We start from the raw sequence: 19374 nt of genomic DNA on the forward strand, positions 1-19374 counted from the left end.
TGGGACTAATTTATAGATATAAAGGGCTCAAAAAGACGCGACGCCATAAAAAAAAAAGGTTGAAATTTTTGAAATCGTTCGGGAAAGAAAAGCGCTTGAAAATTTTCATTTTTGGCCAGCTTCCCTCTTCGTTATTTTCCTATCTGTTTTTTGTTTTTTTTTTGTAGTAAATACATTTGTAAATCTACTCAAATGCCTTGAATGCTATCTACACAATATATCATCAATTAGTCAACCATGTCAGTAAATGCATCACACAAAATCTACAAAAAAAAAATATGTGATTCGATATAAATCTGTTTCTTATTAAATTATAATATGTTTTCGTGAGATCATCCGATCCGACGTTTATATTTGGAATGAAAAGTTCATTCGAGAAAAATTCGGTTCATCCAAAAAACTGAATCGTATTAAATGATTCAGTTCAGTTAAAATCGAAATTTTTTCGGTTCATTTTACGAATTTATATTTTTAAATTTTTTAGTTATTTATATTCATTATTAATGAAAATATTAACAAAAAAATTTGATTTAAATACTAAAAAAAAGTATTTAAATAAATTTTAAAATAATGATTTTCGATTTGGTTGGGCTCACCGAGCTACAAAACTGAACCAATAACCGAAAATCTAAAAAACAAAAAATCGAAAACATTACCGAATTAATGGTCCAGTTTTCGGTTTCGGTTCACGGGTTTAACCGAACTGTTAACACTTCTTTTCTCATATAAATAATTTGTAAGATGGTCTCACGTGAAATTTTGTGATTGAGTTATTATGATGCTACAATTACGTGATTAATATTAGATTTCATTTATATTAACATTTCACATTTAATTCGACGATTATTGAATAATAATTATTTATGTTTTTTAAGACATATTTAAATGTCTTTTCCTCGTCGAAATTGCTAAACAACAAAATAAGGTTGTGTTTAGATTTGAGATATTTTGTTTAAAGATAGAGTAATAAATCTTCAGTGTGTTGAGAGCATAATAAAAATTGTTTTGCTGTTTAATGTAATATCCAAATTTGTATTTTATTTTCAACATTAAAATCTTTCCCCATGTTTCTTTTTATTACTTCGATTTTAATATTTTTTTTAGTAAATTTAATTCAATATCTCCAGCAACTTCTCTCACCATCTCAGATGTTTTTTCAAACTCATCTTAATTCAACTTGTTCCCCCTTTTATTAAAGTGATTTTATCGATCTGTTTAATTTCGATTTTGTTTTGTTTTTGTTTTTCTTTCCTCGTATTACAGACATATCGAGTGTGGTGACTAACAAAAGATGAGGAGAAAGAACGTTTACGAGTAAATTTTATTGCAAACTTATTACAATTTCACAATAAATATATATTTTCAAGTAAAAATTTAAATAATCATGCACACGCGATGTATGTATGTGTCGGTAGCTGTTATATATAAATCAAGGGAGAAATTTGAAGATGGTATTTTAAATATGGTTGATTAATGACAATTTGAAGAAAAAATAAATTAGAATTTCCAAAATTAAAAAAGAATCAAATTAAGTAAAATATATAATAGTAGATTTAAACCACACGACCAAGTCCAGCCAAAAATAAAATAAGTTGCGGCTCTCCGGAATCGAACATAAGTCCAAATCCAAAACATCAAGAGTTATTCTCGTCATGCAGTTCAGCTAAGGAGGTTTCCTCTTCGTTGTGGCTAAAGTATATAAATATATATAATTTATATTTAATTAAATTTGTTGAATTTCCTTGTATTTATCGTGCTCACCACATTTTCCATATAATTTTGCATCCAAGTCGATCGAAATTTATCTGAGTTAACACAGAAGAGAAGAGAATCTCCATCAATCTAAGATGTTGAGAGTAGCGGGGCGCAGGCTGTCATCTCTTTCATGGCTGTCTGGTCGGAATTCTTCGGCCGCCTACTCGGCCCGAAACCCTCTCGCCGCCATCCATCCATCTTCCGATGATCGCGCAGCATTCATTTCCTCGCCTCCTCATACCAATTCATATCTGGATCAAATCAGAGGTTCGGCGCTGTCCGTCATAGTTTCGTTTTTGTGTTTCGTTTTGTTTTTTCCTCGTTTTAGTGGACGATTAGGTTGTATTTTTTTTATAAAGTTGAAGTATTGGGTTAGTATTACCTTTTTCATGAATGACTGATGGGATTGCATGTGGTGTTTGATTGTTTCGTCCGGTGTAATGAGCTGTCTTTGCAAGATCTGAAATTGCCTGTCAGATTGTGATTTTGGTTGTGTGATAATTATTTTGTTTCCAACCTTTTGGATTTCTTGATGTGATATTGACTTTTTGGTGCTTATTTAATAATTGAGTGGCCGGGGTGTTGTTTGATGTGGGCGTCTCCTGGTAGAAACGAGTTTTGATGCTGAATAATATGCTGTTGCTTATGAAAATTTTTGCCTTTGCTTTCATTTGGATGACAAAAATAAATCCATTGAATGAGCTCTTTTCCGCGGATTTGGGGTTTTATTCTTAAGCTTGTTTCTCCCAATCGTGAGGTTGGTATGAATATATGTTCTTCTAACCTACTGCGTTAATGATATCATACAACACACAACATTGCATGTACGAGTGTGAGCCACTGTAATTATTTATGAGGAAATTTTTTTATAGCAATTATTTCGAAAGACAATAATTCTTCCGAAGGTGCCATAACATCAACTTACCCTCTTTTGTGGAGTAAACTACCTGAAAATTTTCTAGCCTTTCCTTGAGATATTCTTGAAGTTTTACATGCAGATGCAAATCTGTTTAACAGGATGTGTGCTGTTTTAAAAATATTCTATGTCAAGCAGTTAAGCTTTGTCTTTTTACTGATGAAAAGGACTGAGCGGGCAATTATGGCTTGAATCTGAAATGTATGCGCGTATGTTGGAGACATTTCCATCGGAGAGTGTTTGTTTGGGTGCTTGATGCTGTTTGTTCTTGATTGTTTTGCGGCCTGAATTTTGTTTTCAGGCTAAAGTAGAAAAGAGTGTAGGATTGAGCATCTGTGTGTGGATGAGCTTTCTTACAGTTTCTACTGCTACATCAGATTGAAAGTCGACCCGTACATAATCCTGCTTTTTCACTCGGTTGCTTCATGCTAGCTGTACTTATTTGCTTCAGGCATTTCCTTTGGCTGTGTTCTTGCAACATCTTGTCGTAGTCAGATCCTGTAATTTGATCGGTGTGGTGTTCTTTTCTCTTCTTTTCATGTTCCACTTCTCAGAAGTCATTCCCTTTATTAACGTGTTACAAATGTTTGATTTGAAGATAATCAGGTGTTTGATTATTTGTCTAGCCCCATTGTGTTGCGAAATATAACTTTGTTTCAATCTAAATATTGTTAATTTTTAATGATTATGAACGCGGCAATGTATTACATCTGTACAGCTGTCTGCTACTAATCATTCTTGTTAGCTCCTATTTTGAACTCAATTTTTTTAACTTCTTCAACGATTTTATTCAATTCTACAAATGAGGTACCTCGCAGATTTTAATGATATATTATGAACCTTGATGAAATTTTTCCAGGATTTTCATCTGGTGCCCTTGCGCCTGGACAGGAGATTGGTATGACTCCAGATCTCCCAGCTACAGTGGCTGCAATAAAGAATCCCAGTTCAAAGATTGTGTACGATGAGCACAATCATGAGCGGTATCCACCTGGTGATCCCAGCAAACGTGCATTTGCATACTTTGTTTTGACTGGTGGCAGGTTTGTGTATGCATCACTGGCCCGTCTCCTAGTCCTCAAATTTGTTTTGAGCATGTCTGCAACTAAAGATGTCCTCGCTCTTGCTTCACTTGAGGTGGATCTATCCAACATTGAACCCGGGGCTACTGTTACCGTGAAGTGGCGTGGGAAGCCAGTTTTCATTAGGCGTCGAACTGAAGATGACATCAATTTGGCTAACAGTGTTGATGTTGCATCTCTTCGTGATCCGCAAGAGGATTCTGTGAGGGTCAAGAACCCAGAATGGCTTGTGGTGGTTGGGGTGTGTACCCATCTGGGGTGCATTCCCTTGCCGAATGCTGGTGACTTTGGTGGTTGGTTTTGCCCTTGCCATGGATCCCACTATGACATCTCAGGCAGGATTCGCAAAGGACCCGCACCATTCAACCTAGAGATTCCCACTTATAGCTTCTTGGAAGAAAACAAGCTATTGGTTGGCTGAAAATTTACTTTTTTAGATATTCGTAATATAGCAATCAAATCTGGGACCAATTTTGTTTGTGATCATCTGTGATGTGATTTGACTTAAATTTGTATTGACTGTGCAGTGTGTCCCTAATAATGCTGGCTACTGGTCATTGTTTTCCTTTTAAAGAGCTTCTTTCGCTCATCGAGTTCTCAATGACGTTATCATTATTATCATTTAGGTGAAATAGTTTACACTTTTGTTTTGCTCGAAGAACGGAATAAGAAGACATTGTGTGCATCATTATATTTTTTCAAGTCAGGTTTGTTTATGTCGTCAGCTGTAAATTTCTAGTCGTGTAGAATTTGAACGAATACATAGGAGCTAATATCCTAGATGACCAATTTTGTCAGCATGCTACTTTCGTAATCGAATATCAACCTTATTTTTTAGATGCAAAAAATAAGAAATTCAATGAAGCACCACCTCGTGTGCCTACACCGGCCAGATAAATAAGTAACACTTTCAGGCAACCAAGAAATCATCTTGAGCTCAACAGCAATTCAAAAGGTTTGGAAAATAGACAATTAGAGTCTGATGAAATAAAATATGCAGCAGAAAATCCAACACACTCCACAAACTAAAAATCTCATCGCTTGAAGCTACTGAAATTTTCAGCCAATTATTTAAGGGAAAGCTCCCTGCGCCTGTACCGCACCATAACTTTTCCTTTCACGCCCACTACCATGGCATTCCAGTCTGTCTCTGGAAAAGGTGAAACAAGCTCCAGTTCAAAATTTCTGAGCAAATGGCTCCATATTGCTTTGATTTGCAGATATGCAAATGGCTCCCCTAGACAACCGTGCCTCCCACCACCAAAAGATATGTAGGAGAAAGCTCCAGCTGCCTTATCCTCCTCTCTCCCTGGTCCGAACCTGTCAGGATCATAAGTGTCTGGATCTTTGAAGATGTGTGGGAGTCGGTTTGCAAAGGCAGGTGATGTGGCTACAATGTGGCCTTTGGGAATGTCGTATTCGATACCTTCTCTGGTCTTCACACTGAAGTCATTATGTGAACTACGTAGAAGCATTATAAGTGGAGGGTGGAGTCTCAGGGCTTCCTTTATGCAACGGTATAGGACTTCCATCTCAGACAAAATGTCATAATCAACCTTATTCCCATGCTTCTCAACTAATTTATGCTGCTCATCCACCACAGCTGACATGTATTTTGGGTTGCAGAGAAGGTACGCCCCTGACCACGTGGAAGTAATGGAGCTTGTGTGCTGACCAGCGAAAAGAGCAGCAATCAGCAGGCCAGTAACCTCTGACTCTGTCGTAGAGCGCCCATTTTTGTACTTAGAATCTATAAAGCATTGTAACAAATCATTTTGTGCCTTGCCTGTTTGTCTTCGAGAATTTATGATGTTAGCGAAAATCTCAGCAAGCTTCTTACGAGCTTGGTCACGACGGCGATGGGCTGGAATTGGTAGGTATGGAAATATCACACTGATAGGAAGCATTCCATTGTCAAGATCGTGAAAGAGAGCAGAAACATCTTCAAAAAGCTGATTACGAACCTCTTCACCTAACAGACATCTACTCGCTGTCAATATGATTAGGTGTTCCAACTCATACTTCAGATCCACTTCACCACTCTCTCCCCATTTTGAGAAATACTCCTACTCAATTGTAGAAAGTGAAGATAGGCCTAGTTAGTTTTTCCACAATATGAAATGAACAATTACATGATTAAACCAAACACACACACACACACATATATATACACGTTCCTTCTTTTCTTTCGATTTGATGATAGATATTTCGTAGGTTGAAAGCGCAACTTGGATTTTTTTAATGAATATTTGCTTCGTTGTACACCAAAATGGTTGGCTAAGATGTGTTCAATTATTCCTCACCTTTCTGCCATTACATATCTCCTCTCAATCAAGAATATAGAGCATACGTAAAAGGAACAATGGGGATCCAACACTCTTATCTTTCAATGAGGTAATCTGGCAAGTATGCGAGGTAAAATCAGTTGAATAAGAAAAGGAAAGGGCCCAGAATCACTAACATCCCAAGATTGTATAATACCTAAAAGGCGAACTTCAAAAAACTGGTAAGACCTTCTGAACGGTGTGAAGGCTGCAAGCTACTAATTTGCGTGTGACCTTGAAATGGCCCCTCACTACTCGGTCCCCTGCTATAATATGTCTTTGGTTTTACATAATGCCACAAGATTATGGGAGAGATTCAGTTCTAACTGGCAATATTTGGAGTTTTGATCATACTTTTGCTCAGACAAGTTTTTCCCAAGTAAAAAGTCACAACATTTGTACCATTTAAAGACTTATGAAACAAATAATATGAATCACGAAGAAATGAGAATACCTCCGCCTCCACTACCATCTGATCGACATAACTTTTCAGCTTATTAACCCTAAGAGCCTCAGTGAAAAACCTGAACTGCTCCTGCCTAACGGTGTAGTCCACATCAAACACGACCCCAGGCCCAAATGTAGGCACATTGAATTGGTACACCTCTTGCTGACTGAGTTCGGATTCTGGTGCCTTGAAGAAATGGGCAGAAACCTCAGGCCCGATCAGGAAAGTCATGTTCTTGTTAAGGAGTTTCAGAGTGAACACACTCCCAGTCTTAGGATACTCCTCACGCAGCATCACAATCGGTCCTCTCAAGAACCGCACCAGGCCACCCAGCACCGGCCATGACTTCACCGTAGGCGGCAGCCTTTTTTTGGATCTTGGAATTATCAATGCATATGCAAATTTTGCCACCACGAGAGTGGCCAGCAGAAGGAGCCCCACGCTCATGATTTGCTCGTAGGCAGGGGGTGATTCCTCCACATCCATGGATACCGTCATTGCTCCGCCAAAAATTCTGTAAATTGCAGGCAAAAAAATAAATAAATCCAAAGATCCTACTTCAATTTCGACCACCCAAATACACAAAATAAATATTAAATGAAACAGATGATGGCGTATAAAATCAAAGCTAGGGAATCACACTGGAAGATACACACATACACACCATAAATCGACGAATTAGGGTATTAGAAAGATTTACCTGATAATGCTACGATCTACTGTGTATGCTTTTGGCGTTGGATCTTTGTAGTGTGGACTCACATTTAAAGACAAGCAAATGGAAACCCTTGTTATTATTATTATTTTCATTATATTATTTTAATTTAATTAACACGTAATAGGAATCCCCCCAGCAAAATCTCCATCAATGAGGTGTCCTGCTGGCCTTTACATCCATCGTTTTGTGCATAAACTATGGGCATCTCAGTGTTAAACAAATGTGAGGCCACTTGTGCTTAATTATTTTATGTTATATTTTGAGTATTTTTCATTCGATGTTTGTGTTTTAGATTATCAATATATATGTCGATTTTTATAAAAATACAAAAGACGAATATGATCTAATAATATTAAATATGAGAAGAAATATTTCGGACATAACATACACTAACATCGGAGAGCACTTAAAAAATTAGACTAAAATCCCTCTTTCCATTGTTTTATTATTTTGATTTAGTCCTCATAAGATTTATTTTGTCAAGCACTTCCTGACACGTGTGACTTCTCCCTCATCATGAAACCAATTTTAAAACAATAAACTTAGAACTCTTTTTTTATGTAAGTATTGGAATTAATTTCTCTATTTTTATGCACATCTTAAAATTTTTGATGTGTTTTATTGATGTTAAGATAAAGCGTTGTAAACTAGATCAAAATTTATAGTGATTTGTCAATGTGCAACTTTATTACTTTATACTTGTGACCATGCATGGTACACCTACTTGGATGATAATGGATCTACATTTTAGGTTTATGAGTCCATAAAAGTATGTATCTATCTGCTGTTCTTGTCTTATATTGGATATTATTATCCGTTAAGATCTGACGTCATTTTTTTACGATCCATCGAGCCAACCAGATCAAACAGCGTAACATCATCAGTTTTACGTACTAGAACTTCTCACTCATGCAATCTTAACTCAACATTCTACCAATAAGCATATAAATGTGCTTATTGGGAGGATTAAACTCATGATCTTACTTTGATATCAAATGTTATGATTAAACGATTACCATTAGGTCAAAATTTATAATTGTTAGTCAATGTGTAATTTTATGTCCTTATACATGATAAAACGCATAGTGCACATATTTGGATTCTAATGGGTCGGACTTTTAGGTACATGAGTCCGGAGAGATGTGTATCTATCTACTGATATTGTCTCACATCCCTCGTAGATTAGTAGAGCTGTCAATATGGGCTGGGCCAGCGGGCCCAGCCCGACAAGAAAATTTAATGGGTTGGGTTTTGATTTTGTTGGCCCATTTAAATTCGGGCCTAAACGGGCCCAGTCGCTCGGGCTGTGGGTTGAATTGGGCGTAACCCGATGGGCTCGGGTTAGCCCATGGCCCATGGGTTAAATAAAAAAATTATTTACTAATAGTCTAACTCTAATTCTACCTTTGGACAATTGGAGTATTGGACCGAGAAAGTGAGAAACCTAAATAATAATTCATTTTCTCACAGCCACACTCCACGCTCCACAGCCTCCACCGACCACCAACTCTCCAAATCCAATAGCTGCGGAAGGCGGACTAGCGGTCGCGGAAGCCATTGAATTCAATAAAGCTCAAAATCAGCGCCTTAAACCGGTGAGTGGGAAGTGATTATAAGTTTTCAAACTCGTTAATTTTCTCCAAAGATTCTTCCCTATTCTAGATTCCGTAAAAGCCCGAAATGCTGTTTTTGTTGGCTCTATTTTTCAAAACTCAAGTTAATCTAAACTTTTATAATCTCCCGGTTGTTCAAGCTTTGGTGGGTTGGTTGCTTAACCTCTATTTTGCTTTATTTATTCATTTTATTAGTTTTTTTTTTCAATTTATGATGTTTTTTTTTTGCCACGTCTCTTAATTAATTTATTTTTCTAAAATTTTATTTCGTTTCTTATACTGCATGATACTAGTTGCAAATGTTTTGGATTCTCAACATCACCATGTAAATTGAGATATTTTAAAGAGATCCAAAAGAAACTACATTGCCATTGTACCTAGTGCATACGTATTTCCATATTCTGATCCAGTGATCCTAGATATTTCAGGAGAGCTTCCATTGCTACTCCAAAGCCCCGCCCACCAAGTAACACCCCATCTACTACTTGACCCGCAGCTGTTGTCCGTTCTCATAAAGTAGTCGGTTTTAGTGTTTCAAGAGCAGAAGCAATACATTCTTGAATATATTCTTGAATACAAGTTATTATTGAAATGATTGTATTTTTAAATTTTGAATTCAAAATTACAGTAGGTTTTTGAAAAAAAATTTACATATTGTTGAAATGGACGTTTCTTCTCAAACTCCAACTGCTGATGTGGATGTTGATGAACTGAAAAATCATAAGAATGATGAGGGTTCAACTAAACCAAAAAGACGTTGAGAAACTTCTGATATTTGGATGTATTTTAAGAAAATCAAAGGGATTGATGGTTTAGACAAAGCTGAATGTAATGGATGTAAAAAACAGTATCAATGTGGGACTAAACAGCATGGAACTTCTACGTTGTGGCGTCATCAGAAAACTTGTAGCAAATTGAAGTTCCATGATGTAGGACAAATGATTCTTGATCAAGATGGGAAGATGAGGTCTAAGAAAATAGACCAAAAAATTGTACGTGAATTATTGGCTTGTGCAATCATTAGACATGATTTGTCATTTTCGTTTGTTGAGTATGATGGTATTAGAGCTTGGATGAAATATATAAATCCCGATGTTCCTTGTATGTCTAGAAACACTCTTGTTTGTGATATTAAAAGAATCTATTTGAGGGAAAAAGAGAAACTTAAGCATGTTTTGGCTATTATTCATAATAGAGTTTGTTTAACTTCGGATTGTGGACGTCGTGCACTAGTGAGGGTTATATTTGCTTGACTGCTCATTTTGTTGATAATGATTGGAAGTTGAATAGTAAAATTCTTAGCTTTTCTCATATGCCTCCACCACACTCAGGAGTTGAATTAGCAGCAAAATTATTTGAATTTTTGAAGGAGTGGGGAATTGAGAAAAAAGTTTTTTCTTTGACATTGGATAATGCATCTAGTAATGACAACATGCAAGATAATTTGAAAGAGCAACTCTCTTTGCATGATAGCTTATTGTGTGATGGTGAGTATTTTCATGTTCGTTGTTCTGCTCATATATTGAATCTAATTGTACAAGAAGGTTTGAAAGTCGCTGTTGTTGCTTTGAATAAAATTAGAGAGTCAGTCAAGTATGTTAAAGGTTCGGAGACTAGGATGAAGAAGTTTCAAGAATGTGTAAAAGCAGTCGGTAGCATTGATACTAGTATTGGTTTGCGATTGAATGTGTCTACTCGTTGGAACTCGACATATTTAATGTTTGATAGTGCCATCAAGTATAAGAAAGCTTTTGTTTTCCTTCAATTCAATGACAAGAATTATAAATTTTGTCCTTCAAGTGAAGAGTGAAAAAAAGGAGAAAAAATATGTGAGTTCCTTGAGACATTTTATGACACTACCAATTTGATCTCCGGTTCTTCTTATCCTACATGAAATTTATATTTTATGCAAGTCTGGAAGATTGAAGTTTTGTTAAAGAAAAATTTAATGCATGAAGATGAGGTGATAAGTGATATGTGTAAAAGAATGTTGGGAAAGTTTGAAAAGTATTGGACACAATATAGCATGGTGCTTACATTTGGAGCCATTCTTGACCCACGGATAAAGCTTTCGATGTTGGCTTCTAGCACACAAATTGCTCCCCAAAGTGCAGGAGAAGGTAAAGGAAAGAGCAAAAGCATTTTTTATGTAAGTATTCTAATATTTTTTTTCTTGTATTATTTAATTGATTTATATTTTCATATCATAATTATTGCAATTAATATAGGAAATGATGGCATATGAGAGCTAGACAATTACAAATGTTGGAAAATCTCAAATTGATCTTTATTTGGAGGAGCCAAAACTTGAATTTGCATATTCAATGTTTTGGAATACTGGAAGGATAAAAAACATCGGTACCCCACCATAGCAATGATGGCATGTGATGTTTTGGCTATTCCAATTACTACTGTTGCATCAGAATCAGCTTTTTCCATCGGTGTTCGTGTGCTTACCAAGTATAGAAGTTGTACACTTCCTGAAAAAATTCAAGCTCTTATTTGCACTCGCAATTGGTTGCATGGTTACGTTGGTAATTTTGTTTACAAATTTCTAGTTTGTTGTTGACTTAGTTGATAAATTAGTTTATTATTATTTTAATTTTAATTACATTCGTATTTTTGTATTTTAATGTTGATCAAGGTAATGAAGACGACACAAGTGTTAAAACAGCGTTGTCTAATCAGGGATCAAATGCTGATATTGATAAAGGGGGAGAGGATGAAGATGGAGGAGAAGAATTTGATATGAATGATTTCATTATTAATGAAATTTAAAAAATTGTATTTTTTTTTTAGTTTGATGAACTTTAATTTCTTTGAACTCTTTAATTTTTTAGCACTTTGTTCGTTTATTTCACTGTCAATTGTGGCATTTCATGTTTTAACATTTACTCATCTTTGGATTCTTTGACCGCCAACAACCTTTTTTTATTCAGATTACAGCACATCGTTTTTTGTCAATTGTTTTGGGTGAACTACAGTATGCAAAACTAAGCAAATGTATTGAAATTGTTTAGATTTTTTTAGACCCGTGGGTTGGCCCAACCCAACCCGCGGCCCATCTATTGGTGGGATGGGCTGGGATTTCCCAACCCACCAACCCGATGGGCCGGCCTGCCACGGGCCGACCACTTCCCAACCCGACACGGGCCGGTCCGATTGACAGCTCTATAGATTAGTCTTACTTTTTCTTACCGTCAACTCTGTCCCAAGCATGGATAGTATTATTCTCTAAGATCTGACTTCATTTTTTTACGGTTCATCTAACCAATCAGATCAAGTACTACGCTTACTCATAGTCACTCGTACAAGTATTACTCTCACTCATACATGCTTGACCCAACAATTAGTTTATTTAAAAATATAATAATGAAACGTTATCTTTATTATTTTGTTTAATAAATTTATTCCGTAATTTTTATATCAAAAAAATAATGAAAATTTATAGATAAAATATTTTTCAGCTTTTTTATTTTAAATATGTTCACCAAAATCATATAATTACTTTTATATTTATTTATTTAATAATCTAAAATAGTCCCATAAAATTTTAAATATTTAACGTGTTTGTCCAATATTTTTTATTTATCAATTTTTTTTTATATTAGATTACATTTTTCTGAAAAATAATAATAATGAAACATTCCTTTATTTATTTGTTTAATCAATTTATTACACTTTTTTTTATAAAATAATAATAAACTTAATTGAAAAAGTATTTTTGTAATAAAATTATATTTTGAAAAGAAAAAATATCAAACTAACTATTTAATTAATACTACAAAAAATTCATATATAGATTTTAATGTCGATCTTGTTTTTAAAATATATTTATTCAACCTAATTTTTTTTTTACCAAAATTTGTTTTTTAAAAATAAAGAATACATATACAATAATGTTATGTTGAAAATGTTAAATTTTAAAATATATAACTATATAATTAAATATATCTCCATTATCTGAAAAAATAGACATATCATTTTATTTGCATTCTTATTTCATTTCGAAGTTGGTTGTATTTCTATCTTATTTCATTTCAATGTGTCGATCGTTACCTACTTATTTAAATAACTCGTGCCCTAAACAATTGATCGATAAAACCATTAATGTACAAATATCAATGAAATTTGAGCAATGCAACATCAATGCCATAAACTCACTCTCATTTCAATCCAAACACGACACATTATAGAAGCTAAATATTTTATAGTACTGGAGATCAAACTTGTTATGTGATAAATAAGAGTATTTAAATACTTTTAGACTGAGGAAGAGCTAGAACAGATAAAACTTATTGGTCAGTGACTTTATTCATGTAGGAAATGTATCAAAAGTTTTGATTTGATAATAAGGATTTTAGTATAAGTTCTTTTTTTCTTGATACTTTCACCTATTTTTTAATAGTGATTCAGGTAATTACATCGTATTATTTGATAATACGTTTATATTTCATAGTTTTTATTCATTATCGGATTCAAATATTACATAATATTAGAATCGTACATCGATCTACTATACACATATATTATTTTATCATCATTATATTTAATTTATCCTCTCCATCTCACAAATCAAAGAGTGCTTATGCATATACTTTTTAATATACAAGCTTTAAATTATTAATTGTGAACAACAATAAGATTTATTATCCAATTGTTGAGCTTATATTTTGCAAATCCCAAATCATTTGAAACCCACTAACAATGGAAGCCTTAAAAACATGAAGAACCCAATAGACAAGCCCATGAAGAGATCGGTTAAGGACCACGATGGAATGAGTTGATCCACGATCCACGATGAATAAACGTGGAAGATGACTAAACTGCTCCGTGGAGTTGAACAAAAACAGGAAAGAAAAATCAGAAAAAGACATGACAAAGATGTTGACAAATTCTACAGCAAAGCTCTACAGAATTCTCTCAATTCTATGTTCGTTTATTTCAATTTTCAACAGTCAAGTATTTGAATTTTTTACATATTCTTTCAAATTTTTTGTAAAAACGTTGATCAAGTTCATAGCAACATAATTAGATTTAATATTGTTAATGGATTCCTCCTGTAATTTCATCATATTCCTCATTTTATGTTTTCGTTTTGGAGAGATTTTCGAAGGAGTTAGAACGTACGACCAAATCGAGATCCTCAACATTTGATTGAAGAAGTCAGATTATTTCACAACTTTGACACGATCACATGTCTGGCACGTCCCACAATTTTCGTGAGGAACACCAATATTTATAAAATTAAAAAATATAGACGATGAAATAAAAAAAACATTTGATAATCTATATTATATATATTATATCTTATAAAACAAGAGGGTTCTAGGTAGAGTTTCCAAAAGCTTAAAAAATAATTATGGATTTTTTTTACATAATCAGTTTTATTAAAGCATTAAAGAAAAAGCGACCCATCGCTTCCCATGCTGCTTGGAAATTTCGGAGATAGCTTTTAGACGCTGGTTTTTTTTACTTTGTTTTGTTCGATTTCTTTGTCCTTTTTGCTTAATTTCAAATCATTAAGTCCAAAAATTTCGACATATAATTATAAAAAAAATAGGACTACATAGTTTCGACTTTCATTTAAATGAATCGACTCACGTATTTTGAAGGATGGATTAAGATATTTCTTTTTAAAATATATGTTGTAACAACATTAGATTAATAATGTGACAAATATTCAGGTTGGTGTGAATGAATATTAAGTTATGTTCCTCTATTTATTACTTCGATATTGTAAAGAAGTCAAAAGGGCAAGTGGTGAACATCGAACAATTTTGGCAGTGAAGTTGAATGGACGGATGCCAATAACGTACAAATTGCTATTTAATTTTTAAAGGAAAAATGAAAGAAAAAGACTGATTTTGCGTGATGTATTAAATACCTAAGATTCAATTAAAATCCAAAATCTCAACTGTAAATAATGAATGCATATTTATTGAGCAAACAAATATAGAGAAATGGATCGTAGGCAATGGCACCAACTAATTAGGCGGTCAAATCATTTATTTATTTAAATATTTACGGATATATAAAATAATTAATAAACAGTGAGTGTCACACCAACCCTCTCCTCCTCCATTTAATGCTTTTTCCTGTCTATTATCGATTAATTTCAATTCTTTCCTTTCCACGCTTCACATGTTAGTTGGGTCTCTCTTTATTGAACCTGCCATAACTATCTACTATTTATTTGTTTGCTTCTGCTCGGTTTATAATATTTAGTAAAAAAAAAAAATTCCCGAATCAAGAATTCATTATATATGTGGATTATATTTTTTGCTTAATAGATATTAAGAGATTAAGATATATATATATATTTTTGGTGATGGCTCATATGATTTTGATCCACTAGAACTCGATCTAATGTTATGTTTAGATGGAAAGAATCGAATATATGAGTAATTCAAATCAAAACATTTGAAATGTAAGAGTGTCAAATTACTAAGGTTGGAATGTTGATTTGAAATTGGGAAAAAAAATAATAGATCTTTTGTGAGACGGTCTTACATATATTTATTTGTGAAACAGATCAATCATACATATATTTACATTAATAATTAATATTTTATTATGTCTACCGTCTACACTTAAAATGAAAAAAAATATTTTTGATATAAAAAATAATATTTTTGATGAGTCGACATGGATAATAGATCTGTTTCACAAAATTGACTTGTAAAATAATATATTTAAAGCTTTAATTATCAAATTCATGTTATGTTAGACAAAATATGATGTATAATACAATCAATCGGTTGTCCATCATATATGTGGATTATATTTTTTGCTTAAGAGATTGAGATAATTTTTATGTTTTAGTGATGGCTCATATGTTTTTGATTCACCAGAACTCGATCTAATGTTATGTTTAGATAGAAAGAATCGAATATGTGAGTAATTCAAATCAAAATATTTGAAATGTACGAGTGTCAAATTACCAAGGTTGGAGAGTTGATTTGAAATTGCGAAAAAATAGTAGGTCTCTTGTAAGACGGTCTCACAGATCAATCATGTTCATATTTACAATAATAATTAATATTTTTTTACATCAAAAATAATATTTTTTATTAGTGACCTAAATAGGATATTCGTCTTATAAAATTGACCCGTGAGACCGTCTCACATAAATTTTTGTAAAAAAACACTTAGTCAATGAATTCGATACATGAATTTGAAATTAAATTTACTCGAATACATCATTCCATCTAAGTGCAACCTACGTTTTCTTTTTCAAACACCTATTATCGAAAACAACAAACAAAGATTGGTTTTATGAGATTATTTTGTTTTTCTTAACATTATCATCAAACCGAGTAAGTTCTAACCTCATATAAATATTTGATAGAAACAATTCAAGTCGGGAAAAAAACAAACGAGTTCTAATCAAACCGAACCGTGGTCAAGGGGTGAGGCACACAAGAACCATTGATAGGTCAGTCATAGGAAATGCCAGATCCAAGACGTCCCTTTTGTACATGGTTGATTTTCAGAGTGGGTTGATTACTATGATAATATCTGTTCATTATTAACCCCAACTACGGCTGTTGCCTGCATTTATTGACTCGCAATGCGTATTTTCATCTGTTCTCACACTAGCTGGGGTCATAGCAACGAATCAACTTCAGTGGCCTCATTAAATTATGTGTATATATATATTGACTGCTAGAAATTTTATCATGTAGCTAGCCATTAGCAAGAAAGCATATAAATTCTGAGTATCGAGGAGTAAGTGGAGGGGTGTCCGAGATGGATCATGATGTTGGCACTGGCGCTAGAGAAATCAAGTCCACTGAATTAGTACCAACTGATCATTATGCACAGGAAGACGCGAATAGGAGGAAAAAGCTGGGACTGTATTTCCTTGAATCAGATGACCGACGGATGTCTGCACTTGGAGGTGGGTACACACCAGGCGGAGCGACACCCGTTAACATCCATGGAAAGCCCCTTCCTGACTACAAAATGTCCAAGACTGGTGGTTGGATAGCAACTTTCTTCATTTTTGGTACGAATATGTTCAGATATTTATTTTTGTTCCGATTTATTTGCCATGCGGTATTCACATGTGCGTTCTTACTGCTGCAGGGAATGAAATGGCGGAGAGAATGGCTTACTTCGGACTCTCGGTTAACATGGTGGCTTTTATGTTCTACGTTATGCATCGACCTTTTGAAGTTTCAGCCAACGCAGTCAACAATTTCTTGGGGATATCGCAGGCATCATCTGTGCTGGGTGGTTTCCTTGCTGATGCATATCTTGGGAGATACTGGACGATAGCCATTTTCGCGACTATCTATCTTGCGGTACAAAATTTTCATTTTTAACAACATGGCTACAGTTTATTCGCTTGATTTATATCAGCTTGAAACTTCTTTTTAACTATTGTTATTGTTATTTCTTGGAGGGTCTAACAGGAATAACCATATGCGCAACCATGAAGACTCTTGTGCCCAACCAAGACGAGTGCAGTCAGATTGCCCTTCTTTTAGGGAACTGCGAACCTGCAAAATCTTGGCAGATGCTTTACCTCTACACAGTCCTATACGTGACTGGATTTGGGGCTGCTGGCATTAGGCCCTGCGTCTCTTCCTTTGGCGCTGATCAATTTGATGAAAGAGATAGGGACTACAAAGCCCACCTCGACAGATTTTTCAATTTCTTCTACCTCTCAGTCACGGTTGGGGCGATTGTGGCTTTCACAGCGGTCGTCTACCTTCAAATTAAACATGGGTGGGGTTATGCTTTTGGTTCATTGGCCATAGCCATGGCCATGTCCAACCTTGTTTTCTTTCTGGGCACTCCTCTTTATAGGCATAGGCTACCCGGTGGCAGCCCCTTAACCCGGGTAGCACAAGTCTTAGTCGCCGCCTTTCGAAAGAGAAAAGATTCTTTTCACAGCAGCGACTTTGTGGGCTTGTACGAGCTTCCGGGGAAAAGATCCGCCATAAAAGGTAGCTCCAAGATTGCCCACACCGATGATTTCAGGTAATATTTAAAGATTCCCGAGACTCTTCCAGCAATCAAGTTTTTTGATATTAATACAATTTTTGAACCCACAGGTGTTTGGACAAAGCAGCTCTGAGGCTGAAAGAAGATGGCCCCTGTCCAAGTCCATGGAAACTTTGCACTGTGACGCAAGTAGAAGAAGTGAAAATTCTTGTGAAACTCGTCCCTGTTCCAGCTTGCACCATCATGCTCAATCTAGTCTTAACAGAGTTCTTAACTCTATCAGTACAGCAGGCATACACACTGAACACTCATATTGGTCGCCTGAAACTCCCCGTCACCTGCATGCCAGTCTTCCCTGGACTCAGCATATTCCTATTGCTTTCGCTATATTACTCCGTGTTCGTCCCAGTATCAAGGCGAATCACCGGTCATCCACATGGTGCCTCTCAGCTTCAAAGGGTAGGCATCGGTTTAGCAGTTTCGATACTATCAGTGGCGGTTTCCGGAATCTTCGAAAGTTATAGACGACATTACTCCATACAACATGGGTACGAGGCCAGTTTTCTGACTCCAATGCCGGAACTGAGCGCTTATTGGCTTTTGATCCAGTATTGCTTGATAGGGATTGCCGAGGTGTTTTGCATCGTGGGATTGCTTGAATTTCTGTATGAAGAAGCTCCAGATGCCATGAGAAGTATAGGATCAGCCTATGCTGCAGTTGCCGGGGGATTGGGTTGCTTTGGTGCCACCATATTGAACAACATCGTCAAAGCTGCGACAGGGGATGCAGAGCAAAGGAGACCTTCCTGGCTGTCCCAGAATATAAATACAGGCCGATTTGATTACTTTTACTGGCTTCTTACAGTCTTGAGTGTCCTAAATTTCTGTGCATTCTTGTACGCAGCGTGTAAGTATCAATACAGAACAAAACAAGTGTTGGAAACGACAGAGCAAGCAAATGGGTTGTAGGCAGCATGGCACATAGCGCTTTTGAGATCTCGAGGATATGATTCATACATACAGAATTGTGTAATTTCTCTGTGCCGAATTAGGCTTCATATGTTATAGCTTTGAAAGTTTTAAGGCTTGTCCACTTTTTTCAATTGTTTCTTTTCCAGATATTTCCAAAAGAAAAAAGAAAATAAAAAGAATGCCACCACAAACACGAACTTATTAGCCTTTTATTTAATAAAAAAATTAAGGATGTCGCCACCGACCATTTGGTTTAGTGGCATGTTACTCTCAAATCCATAGATAACCTCGGATGCCTGATAAATTTAATTCAAGTTAATTTGGATTCCAAAAGTATCTGCACAACAACTTGATTTGAATTCAAAAAAAAATATTGTAAGGACTACCAGAAAATTATATCAAATGTAACACAAACTAAAATATAATCATAGTCTGTGACGAAATTAATGATACAGCTTGGCACATTATTTTATCTTAAATAGTCTTGGCAAATAATAAATGAGTAAAATTCCAAGTCAGCATAGCAAGTACTCCATAGATCCTATAGCATGTAGCTGTACCAGTGAATCAAATAAGCAAGGAAAAATTCGT

General features: G+C 35.0%; 3 protein-coding genes across 3 annotated transcripts; 2 read left to right on the top strand and 1 right to left on the bottom strand.

The window, feature by feature from the left end:
* The first annotated feature begins 1762 nt into the window (after positions 1 to 1762).
* Positions 1763 to 4342, top strand: LOC140990376 (cytochrome b-c1 complex subunit Rieske-4, mitochondrial-like). The gene is made up of 2 exons (XM_073460053.1): positions 1763 to 2022; positions 3531 to 4342. The coding sequence occupies exons 1-2, from the start codon at positions 1848 to 1850 to the stop codon at positions 4172 to 4174; spliced, it is 819 nt and encodes a 272-aa protein (XP_073316154.1). The 5' UTR covers positions 1763 to 1847; the 3' UTR covers positions 4175 to 4342.
* Positions 4343 to 4649: 307 nt separating this feature from the next.
* Positions 4650 to 7365, bottom strand: LOC140989890 (obtusifoliol 14-alpha demethylase). Its single transcript, XM_073459399.1, has 3 exons — positions 7226 to 7365; positions 6532 to 7039; positions 4650 to 5819 (listed from the first exon to the last, which is right to left on the bottom strand). Exons 1-3 carry the CDS (start codon positions 7333 to 7335, stop codon positions 4821 to 4823), a joined length of 1617 nt encoding a protein of 538 aa, XP_073315500.1. The 5' UTR covers positions 7336 to 7365; the 3' UTR covers positions 4650 to 4820.
* A 9071-nt stretch (positions 7366 to 16436) lies between these two features.
* Positions 16437 to 18907, top strand: LOC140989951 (protein NRT1/ PTR FAMILY 6.1). Its single transcript, XM_073459511.1, has 4 exons — positions 16437 to 16867; positions 16948 to 17165; positions 17267 to 17847; positions 17922 to 18907. The coding sequence occupies exons 1-4, from the start codon at positions 16609 to 16611 to the stop codon at positions 18778 to 18780; spliced, it is 1917 nt and encodes a 638-aa protein (XP_073315612.1). The 5' UTR covers positions 16437 to 16608; the 3' UTR covers positions 18781 to 18907.
* Positions 18908 to 19374: the final 467 nt, after the last annotated feature.

This window comes from Primulina huaijiensis, chromosome 12, assembly GCF_012295235.1.
Source record: "Primulina huaijiensis isolate GDHJ02 chromosome 12, ASM1229523v2, whole genome shotgun sequence".
NCBI classification, from domain to species: Eukaryota; Viridiplantae; Streptophyta; class Magnoliopsida; order Lamiales; family Gesneriaceae; genus Primulina; species Primulina huaijiensis.